The sequence below is a fragment of the Miniopterus schreibersii genome (assembly GCF_964146895.1).
Source record: "Miniopterus schreibersii genome assembly, chromosome: 9".
In the NCBI taxonomy this organism is placed as follows: Eukaryota; Metazoa; Chordata; class Mammalia; order Chiroptera; family Miniopteridae; genus Miniopterus; species Miniopterus schreibersii.
In genome coordinates, this window is record NC_138118.1 from 69007258 (window position 1) to 69018733 (window position 11476).

An 11476-nucleotide genomic window follows, 5' to 3' on the forward strand; every position below is an offset into this window, starting at 1 on the left:
TCTCCTTAAACTGACAGGTAGATTTAACATTGAGCAATGAAAACTGATAAATATTATGGGAAGAGTTGAAGTTCTACCCCTTCTGCAGCCAAGCATTACAAATAACATGTTACCTGAGATTTTCTATGACTCTCATAGAAAAGGAAACTTATTGGAGGAAAGGAGGAATGGTCCTGGTGATGGGTGTGGAATTCTTTGAGGTGCACTCAAAATGAAAATTGTACTCAAACTGGAAAGTATTTAAGGCAAAAGATTTTATCTAATGGCCATTAAATTAATCAGGTACATCTGTAGAAATGTATAATTTTTAGTTTGTTTAAAATATCATGGAATTTGGACCAAGAATAGGCACCTATAGGACCTTGGAACAGAGACTATCAAGTTTAAAATTGTAACTTAAAAGAAAGTTACCCAAAATTACCAAATAATGAAGCAACCCTACCTTCTCTCTACCAAACATTAAGGCTCATACACTCTCTACATCTCTATTTGCATCCACACTGCCTATCTTAGTGACCATGGCAAACTGAAAAGGAAAGTTGTAGAAATATAATTTATGTAACCATATCAAGTTGAATCACGAAGTTCATCTGGATAAGTGCCAGTCTCTCAGCTCCAACACTATAGTCCTATTGGTCATACTATAGGGTTCTCAGAACTGTTGGGCAGCACATCTGACAGACTGTGTTTTACTATTTTAATAACACAGCTCTTAGGTTGGAGGTTTGATGATAAATTCTAAGATTTGTCCAAAAGCCCTTTTCTTCCAATGCAGCAATTAGTATGTTAATATTCAATGGATAGTATATTCCATTAATGATGTCTTTCTACGAATTATGTTAGCATATATATCCACAAATACTTTAAACCTGGGGAGAATATTTAGGCAAATTACATACCAAATAGTCAGGCATCTTTAGTTTCTTTCCCAGAGACCAAAGCATTAATATGGGTATGTTAAACTGCTAACATATTCATATTAAGGCAGAGTTATTCACAGAAGGAATATTAGGTGAATAATTAACATTATTTGGGTCAAAGCCTAATAAATTAGTCATGGACTGAAGAGTTATAGTAACCTGATCTTGGATCTTAGGATTTTAAAACATGAAAACACCTAAGAGCATTAGTCTCTAAAGTTCTGTCCATGCCTCCCAGGAAAAGCACCAAAGGACCCAGTGGGCCGGGGAGTTATTACCAGAATTTAGATTTAAAAGTTACTTTTTACATGAACAGAAAACAAGCTACACTTTACTAATATTTGATCCACTGCTCAACACTGATGTCATGGTTCTTAGAGCATTTTTGAAGTCACAAGTCATGGGCAGCATGTGACTGTCCCAAGGGCTTGGCAGGGCTCTCCTCTTAGTCATTCACTGCCTGTTAGAATTTAGAGATGTATTGCAGTTTACTTATAGAACATTTTTTGGTAAGATATTATTCCAGATGTCAGAATCATTTACTTTGGTTTTACTAATAGACTTTATTGCTTTTATGTTCTAATAACTTTATCTACCTTAACTCCTTAATAAATAAATCTGACAATGACAAGTTAAGATAGTTCAAAAAAAAATCTGTAGTTTTGCTCTGGCTGGGTGGCTCAGTAGGTTGGAGCATCATCCAGCACATCAAAAGGTTGAGGGGTCGATTCCTGGTCAGGGCATATACCTAGGTTTTGGGTTCAATCCCCAGTTAGGGTGCATACAGGAGGCAACCAATCCATGTTTCTCTTTCTCTCCCTTCCTCTCTCTAAAAAGCAATAATAAAAAAATCTGTAGTCTTGCATTTGTTTTACTGAAAGGTTCCAAAATACTTTTACAATATGCAGTTTAAAATGGTGTATTTGAGCTTCATCAGCTTTTAAATAAATGTTATATCTTGAGTTTGAGATTTTCTTCTGTGTTTTTAAAAATTTTATTTATCTTTATTGTTGAAAGTATTTACAGATGTCTGTTTTCCCTCATTGGCCCCCTCCACCCCATTCCCACCCCCAGGCTTTCACCACATTGTTGTCTGTGTCCATGGGTTATGCATATGTGCATATAAGTTCTATCATTAATCTCTTCCTGCCTCAAAAGTTCTCATCAGAAAAAAAATTATATGTGGTGATGGATGTTAACTAGACTTACTATGCCGGTTATTTTGCAATATATCCATATATTGAATCATGTTGTACACCTGAAACTAATATGTAATGTCAATTACATCTCAATTAAAAATATATATTTTATTGTACCATCTCCCAAGGCCTGAACAACTTTTTCAACGGGAAGACCATCTTGTTATATTTAGATTGTCTAAAGGAAAATCCAATTTGGCTTGTGTGTTATTAAAATACTCCATTTTTTAAGACAAAGTTCAAAAGAATATGTAACTTATAAAAATATGTAAATAGTCCACAACTTCAGGTTTTCCATGAGGTGATTCTTCCAACATGAGATTTAGAGAATGAGCTTCTCATAGACATATTCTATTTATAATGTGTATTTAAAAGAATACTATCTGTACTTTTCATTACAGCTATACAATCAAAAGACTAATTAATTATAACTGTCACCAGTTGTTCAATGGCAGGGTGCAACGGTACAGAGCCTCTCTGTTAAGTCATATGCAGATAGGTTTTTCGTTGGCAAAAAAAGTTAAAAATCAGTATTATCTGTTTTAATAACTACACACAATAATCACCATTTGACTGGTGCTTGTCACATCCAGGGCAGAATCTGCAACCATGGACCTGTATTTGATGTTTAATTAATCTATTCCATTTACTACTTCATTTTGTTGTTTTCCATTTTGATAAATTACATTTTTTGATAAACGATTGTTTTTTGAATCCTGACTTTTCCCCAGAAACCTTTGTAAAAATAGATCTGAACCATCAATTTATTTAATGATTCTATGATTTCTATAAACTTTCCATTATTCAAAGAACATCATATTTGTATCATGCTCTGTGAAGGGCAAACCTTTTTCATTTATAAATGTAATAACTGAAATGACCCCTGTTAGCACTCAAAATAATACCAAATGCTTTGTCTCTTCTAATATTCAAGATGTTAGTCTGATGCATTTTTATTTGATTTACATGTAATCCAAGCGAACGGTATTCTTGATTATTCATCCTACCAAGACTTTGTGAGGTCCTCTGATCTGCAGAAAGCACACAGACCTGTCTGCTTTATAAACTGCTTTAAACCACAGATTCAGTATCTTCAGAGAAGTTTAAAAACTATTCTCGTAACAATAGATGCATCTGAAAGAAAACTGAGTGGACTGAAATGTTTAATATAAATGTGCTTACAAACCTTCAATTTTAATTAAAGCTTCAGCCAAGTGAGCCCCTTATGACTCTAAATCTGTCCTGCTTTTCATTAAAAGGTGAGGTCTGATAGAACTTCAGAGATCAGATAAATCCTAAAAATCCCTTAGGCAAAGCCGAGCTAAAGCACAATTTTGCAGAAAGTGATTTTTCTCTGCTGGTCTTTCTCCAAAACATTCAAACCTCCTCCTTCTATATCCCCAAAGGTGTACTTAATCCAAATCCCACACATACTTAATTTCAATTTTGTGGTGCAAGTGCTCATAAAAATTTAGCCCGGTAGAGTTCAAAGTCTCTTCCTCCTTTTGCCAAAAGAAAGTTTGAATTGTTAACTTTTCATTATTTGCAAAGGAATAGCTCCTTTTTCCGTAGACCTTCTGCATCTTTAGTGAATTAACCAGCTGTGTGGTTCTAATCACATTTCTCTCCACTGCCACAGCAAACAGCCAGTGTTTGGAGATTAAATCAAATTGATTTAAATAAAAAGAAACTGAGAATAGCTATATAGCGTGATTTCAAATGCATGTTTTCCCTTGGATCAGTTATTAACCTCTTATCAGAAAATGGACCAAAGACCAAAGTTCTTATTTCACTGGAAAGAAATGTGATGATTCAGTGAGTTGCTCCCTGCAGAATCAATAGAGGGCAGATGGTTTATTTTTCCTGCCTGGCAATCGGTGCTGTCTGTAAGATCATGTATAGCATGTTTGCATCTAAATTTGGATTTGTGTTATTGGAAGTCAGGTTATGGATTGCTGCCCCACTCCCATTTGATTTTAACCCTAAGTGGGCTGTATTTCGTTTATCGTAACTTTGAACCAAAATAAATTTGCCCCAATCTGCGCAGGGCCATCATGGTAGTCTAGACCTAGTTTCTTTAGCAAACGTGCGATTTTAAATTATCCTTATGCTTCTATAAACGATTTCACTCAAGTTAAGTGAATTACTTCCCAATCAAAGAAAACAGCAAGGCAAGATAAGAATGACCTATGAAAGAGGCTGTTTCAGTTATACAGTTGGCAAAGCACGCCCTCCTTGTTTTCAGATTAAGGCTTTATCTTTGTTACTATAAGCAATCGTTTTGGGCAACTGCCACTTAAAAACGCAGATGAAAGTAGTACTTTATTATTATATTACCTTTTTCTTAATAAAATTAACCTCTGTCAATTATAGAAAAACATTACAGGTAAGCAAATATAAAATAAAAACTGATCTGTAATCTCAACCAGTAGCAAATAACTAGTATTCCTTAGCATTCTGATACACATATTTCCAGACATTATAAGCTCATCCTTGTCTTCAGGTCTTTCATTGTTATTTCTTCAGCTTAGAATGTTCTCTCCCAGGTCTACATGCGCCTGCCTCATTCAGATGTCACCTCTGTAGAGCAGCCCTCCCAGCCTCCCAGTCACTATCACATCACCCCCCTTTACCTTCTTTATAGTCCTCAGCAGCACCTGGAATTCGTTGGTTAGTGGTTGCATTATGTTTCTGGCCACGTTTATGTCAACTGTCATCCCCAGAGCCTATAACCAGTGTCAGGCACATTTGTTTTTCAGTAAGTATTTGTTCGTCTATTAATTGGAACTGGCAATACCATGAACATTTTTCCATGTCAGAAAAGATTTCTCCAGAACATCATGGGGATGGCTATATCCAGTGGTTATGTGTGACATAAATTATTTTTATCAATTCTTCTAAAACTGCAGGACATGTTGGTATTTTCCAATTTTTCACTATGCCAATCATGCAGTGAGATAAGCAGGTCAATGGCTGAATATGTGTGCACATCCAAGATTAATTCCTTAGGAAAATTTCCTAGAAGTAGGATGGCTATATTAAACAGTGTGTATTTTTAAGGCCTCTGACAATATGTATTAAATTATGCTGCAGAAATGTGGAACCAATCAACACTCTCACTAGCCATATTAGGAAAGTGCTCATTTACTACACCCTTGCCAGTCTCTGAGCACTGACAATTAAAAATCTTTGTCAGTGCTATTTTTAACAGAAAAACTGAGTAGAAGTCACAGACATATCATGTACATGCTTATGGTCAAGGTAGCGCTGAAGAAAAGTGAACAGAAGGAAGTCTCAGTTTTGCTTCTTGGGACATTCATCATGACATGCCTTTAACTGAGCATCCTCCTACTAAACACTGAGTAAAACCAAGAAGAGGTCCATTCTCCTTTCCTGGTTGTAAAACTGAAGCCGAATTTAACTGTCTCCAAATGAACTGCTTTAAATTGTAAATATTACCCAATGCATTTAAATTCAGTAGTGTTCTAAATATAGATCTCATTATTTTTATTCGCATTGAAAAATAAGGAGAAATAAATCTTAGGCCAAATTTTAAAAAATGGCTTGGCTATGGTATTTGGAAATAATTGCTAAATCTAAAACTCTGCATAAGAATTGCAGAAACACTAAGAACATCTGAAAATCACATGGGTTAAGTGAGAAAAGTCTATTTTCTGAATGACCTGAACAGAAACAGAATGGGATGGATTAAACGAGCCCTTCTTGTGGATCCAGAGTGTTGCTCAATAATTCATTGACTTGGTTTAAAAAAAAAAAAAAAAAAGGCACTGGAAAGGAGCTGATCACTGACTCCCTGTAAAAGATTGTACATGGAAGTGTTACTGGAAAATTAAACTCCCCTGTCGCTCATGGGAATGAGGTGGAGGTTCTTGGGGCGCTGCTGAAATAAGCATTTTCAGAATCCCCCATGGGAGAATGGGATGTGGAAGGTGGCTTTATTGGCATGGAGTCCCATTTCCCCCAAGCCAGTCCTGAAAGAGGGGCAGCTGGGAGTTCAGCAGAGCCAGAAGCAGGGCCAGTGTCCAGGGCTTCTGTTCCATGTTGCAGCTGAGTATAGTTCAGCATCCAAGCTAATTCAAGTCTACTAGTCAATGTGTGGAGTCCAGCACGGCCATGTGCCATATGAACACAGGGGAGTGTATCCGGTGCCACAGGAGAGCCAGGAACCTGGCACATGAGAGGGAGAAGAAAGGCGAGGGAGCTTGATTTGTTCGGAAGATTAAATATTTAGGTGTCCTGCACCCATTCTGGCCACTGACTTGCTTTCCGGTGTGATTGGTGGGCAGACAGGTACCTTCCCAGGTCACTTAGACCTTCACTGGACATACGTCTAAACTGACTTTGTCTAGTCTCTTCCCCCATCAATCAGCAGAACAGACTTGGAGAATGTTAAATGCAGCTTTTTTACAAAGCTGTATAAATGGCCTATATCTAGCCTTTCCTTTCCTCCTTTTCTGTTAAATAATATCCAGGTTAATACAATAGCATCAGGAGATACCAAGAAACATCACAATGGGACCCTAAACCCCAACATACTGTTAACTCCTGTAAGCAAATACCAGGCCCAAAAAAAAAAAAAAAAAAAAAAAAAAATTAAGGCAAGACTATTGACAGAACTCAAGAGAGTACGCAAAGACTGAGTTTGTGTGTCTTGGAAGAAAGCAACCATAGAGCTGCAGAGGACTGCCCTGGCAGAGGCGGAACCAGAAACTAAGGGGATTGGAAATTAGCATTTAGTTAAAAAGACAAGTAGGGGGGCAAAGGAACTTCTTGACCAAAGTTGGAAATGTAGGTAAACACAGGAAGGGGGTTGGAGAAGTTGGGTGCAGGCAGACCCTGAAGGACCTTAACTACTAATGTGAGCAAGTCTACTGAGAAGACTATGTATTGAGCAGAATCAAAGGGTTATTACTATATTGTTTATGGTTTATTATCTTTAGGTAGAAGACAATATTGCAATAAGAGTTAAACCTCATCTGTATTTCTCTAGATAGGTGTTGAACAATAACGTCATTTAAGACCTTCCTCTATGGATTCCCAACTACCATTTCAATTTTTGCCCTTTTATGTATCATATGACTCAACTGATCCAGTGACTTGTCAGCATTTGTTCACTTCCCAGTCTTGCCTTTCCCTTCATTGTTTTCTCAGTCTGAAAATTATGTATCCTTCCCTGTGCTTAAATCTGATGCCGTGCAGGCGTTAGTCAAATGCTACTTTTCCTGTTAAGAAGCTCTTCTGTATTTCGGTGGATCGATTTCCCACTTTCTTTGTGCTGGTAATTGACACATTCTCCCCTAAATGATACTTACTCCTACTCTTAACTTCAGTTCTCTGTTGAATTCTTAACTTCAAGAGGGCAGATAACATGACCTTCTTTCTTAAATGTTTCAATAATTTCCCCTTCTTTAAACTAACACATAATCATTATAAAATGTCAGAAATATGAAGTCAGAGATTACCCATTGTTCTACCAATGAAAGACATCTGTTTAAATTGTTGGATACTTACTTTTAGCCTTTTATCAATGCATTTTTTATTAAGATCTTCCCAAATGTATACTTTTATATTAATAGCTAATATTTATTAAATGCTTACTATAACCCAAGTACTGATTTTAGTAATTCATATATTAATTAAATGTCTTCACAAGAACCATATGCAGTAGTTAGCATTTTTATCCCTTTACAGGTGAAGAAATGACCCAGAGAGGTCACTTGCCCAAGGACACACCCAAATAAGTGAGAATATGAAAAATGGGGAGGCTGCAGGTAACACTGCTTTTGAAAAGACTCAAATAATTTTTTAACTGGAAGCAAAATGTTCTCTCATGTTGATGTACCATAATTTACTTAACTTTTTCTTGAAATTGACATTTAAAGTTGCTCTTATTGTCATTTAAAATGGCACTGCAACTATCATTTTAGTGCCCCAGACTTTTTTTTACGATAAATAATCCAAGTGAATTATTAGGTCAAAAGATGATTATTTGGAAGCCTGTGATTTATATTACCAAATTGTTTTCCCAAAGAGTTTCAAAAATCATGGTTCCTGGAGTAGTCACTGAAGAGTACTCTAGTGACATATTAACACTGACTTTTTAAAATAACTTTAATTCCATGGGTAAACATATGGTTATTATATATATTTGTGTCTCTTCCTTTGCTAGTGGAAGTAAATACTCATGCAAATTGCCTTTTTATATCTTTTGTGAAGTCCATTCCAATTCTTTGCCTATTGGTTTACTGAATATCTTAGTATTCTTTTATCAGCTTGAAAACAGAGCTTTACAATAGAAGTATAATATAATATGCCTGTCAGAATTACTATAGACTGTATCTGTGTTTGACAGTTTGACTATTTCAGTCATTTCTAGGAATTTGAAAGTTAAATTTTTATCTTTGCTTTTTAGTTGTAATTTCTTCTATCCCTTTTAAATCTATGAAGCCCTTGCCTCTCTAGAGAGTTATTAAATATTTCTATTTTCTTTTAAATAAACTAGATATCTTGTGTTTTTAAAATAATTTTTATTCTATCTCTCAATTTGTTGATTTGGTAGGATGGTTGAGAAACTTATCAAAATTTAAGAAAAATATTTTTTCTTTGATTATTTAAACAGTTAACACCAGGGGCTCCGTCTTACTCCTGTATGTGCATTGTGTGGGCTCAATACAAAGCCCTACAAAATCTAGGCCTAACATAAAAGCTTATTACAGTTGGCCTGGGCCTTTTATGCCATTGGCTGTGATTTGAAGATACACATTAATGCTGAGTTGTGGGTGCTGGTGCAGTATTCTATTGAGTGTCATATCTTTGGCTTTGACATTTCTTTCAAGAAGAAATGGAAGATTTCTTCCAAGAGATGAAATAGAATACCTGATGAAACATTTAGATGTTTTTGTAAGAAAAAAAATGTGCTATAATGGGCAGGATTTTTGTCATTCTTTGAGTTTCCGTATCTTATGCTATTAACAAATGTGTTTAGACTACTACACAGTTCAGTTGTGGTGGCGACACTGGTGCAGAACTAGGACAAACTTTTACAAAAGAAAAGCCATATGACTAACACTGAACCATCAAACCTTTTAAACAACGTTACATTTAACAATACTTTATTTGAAATGCAGAATTTTAAAATCAGCTAATGTGTCTAGTTTAAATGAGCATTATAAACATTTTTGGAAATATATGCAATATTTACAAGAATGGTGTATATATTTATTTTAATCTAATACTAAACTCCTGGCAGAATACAAAGGTATAGCTAGAGCCAAATCTGTGACCGAGTATAGAGATAATGTTGAAGCTGGTGGTGCACTAAGGACTACTGCTGTGGCTGGTGTCCTCATCGGAGTCTAATCCTCTAAAGCAGAGCATTCATAAACATGGTTGAGCTTCTCAGCAATTTGAGTCAGACATTTTCTGAACAGATAATGCCACCTTGAGAACATTCTTAAGAACCTTGATGTCATCCTTTGATGGCAGCATTTTAACCTGAGAGAGTATTTGTTTGCTTTTCATGGACTTGACTGACAAATACCCACAGAGCATTAATTGAAATCTTGAGGGATGTGATTCTCTGCTCAATCAGGTTCTCGGCAGTAACATGCTGGACCAACTCCTCAGCTGACCACTCCTCAAGCCCGGTTTCCACCTCCGGATCCATCAACTTCTCAATATCCCACTCCATTACAGGGGTCACCAGCTGATTGACATTCTTGTTGAGGGCGCCTGGGAGAATCCAGAGAAACTCTTCAGGGTGAAATTGCCCTGGTTGGTTCCTGGGTTGGATCCTTCCCCGGGAGTCGAGTCCGCACCTTGGAACTTGGACTTTATATCTTCTGATATGATGGCCCCTTGACTCTCCTCCCAACACGGAGTCTGTGAAAAAGCTCAACCATACAAAGGAACTTGTTCTCTTCAGATGACATCTATGTTTTTGAAAATGTTGGTTCGATATTACTGGAACCCTGTTACTCCATATTTCTTCAAGACAGAAAGAGTGTGTGGGTCCATCTCTCCATTTCCAGAGACCCTTGAGATCTTCCTTAAACTAGCCATTTGAAGGAGAGGTATTGTAATACTAGCCCCAGGTGTAACATCTGGTGCCTTGAAACCTGAATAACCTGGGTTATGCCGTTTAGCCCAATGATTTGCTGCGGTGGATAAATTTGGGAACATCCGAGGTGATAGCTCAAGCATGGCTGGGTGTCTTATAGCACCACAATACTCAAAGAATTGGCCGACGGCTCGCTTTACTGTCTTTGATTTCTCCTCAAATAGGATAATTTCATTTATAATAGCTGGAAGGGCTAGAGTGCCATCTGTGCACTGTTCCAGAAACATTCTTATAATATAGTATGTAGTCATTTGAGAACGCCCCGCAACAAGTTTGACCTGATCAAGCATCTCTTTCCCAGGTGATTCAAACTCACGTGTCAGTAGAGCAAACACAAGTGATCCCACCCAAGGCTTAGAGTTGATCCAATCAACGGCAGGCCCTGCATTGTAATTCAAAAGGAGGTTGGCACTATCTCCGTGAGTTGGCCGTTGGAGACAAACCATCATAGTCTTGAATCGTTTTTGAATCTGAAAACTGTTTGCCCTCACCTTATCACTGGATCCTTTCACTACACCTATTAAAAGATCACAACAATGTCTTAACATGGATGACATCTCTGGTGCAGTAAATTTAGGAGACTTCCCCTTATAGCTGGTACTATAGAGTGCTTTAAGAACTATCTTCCCCTCTACTGGATTAACAAGGTGTGATTCTTTTTTAACACCAACAGATAGAAGATTCTCATATAATCCATCAAATAGGAAGCAGAGGTAGATTAGACTAGCAGTAACTGGGTGAAACAATGCTCTATGTTCAGGATCAAACATTGACTTTGCAGACCTCTCAATATCTTCTTTCTCTCCGATCCCAGGCTGTGGTTCCTCATCATCTGTAGGGTACTGACGAAACTTGCCAGTTAAGTTAAACTCCATGTTTGGCTTATAGTGGCTGTGCTCCTCCTCCTCAGGCTCTTCTATATCCTGATCATAGGGGTGGGACGGGCCTGGAGCTTGGTCAGTTTGAGGCATTGTGTTGGTTCCTAGCACAACATATTTGCATTAGGTTAGGCTATGAAACAGTAAGACCACATTTAAATTCTTTGAGAAATGATAGCATCAATTTATAGTGATCACTTTGAAGGTGCAAAGCTGCTTTGCATTTAAGTTCTATAATCTTTAATAATTATTTTATACAAGTATCATATTATACATAAGAAACTTCTGATCATTAATTTGAGCCCTTACATATTTCTACCAGTTCTCCTCCAAATATTC

At 36.9% G+C, this 11476-nt stretch overlaps 1 protein-coding gene across 1 annotated transcript; it reads right to left on the minus strand.

The window, feature by feature from the left end:
* Window positions 1–466: 466 nt before the first annotated feature.
* On the minus strand, window positions 467–11230 carry LOC308561628 (endogenous Bornavirus-like nucleoprotein 1; the record flags this gene model as incomplete). The annotated part of the gene is made up of 3 exons (XM_081146981.1): window positions 467–526; window positions 9681–9871; window positions 10225–11230. 3 exons carry the CDS (start codon window positions 11228–11230, stop codon window positions 467–469), a joined length of 1257 nt encoding a protein of 418 aa, XP_081003107.1.
* Between the last annotated feature and the right edge of the window lie 246 nt (window positions 11231–11476).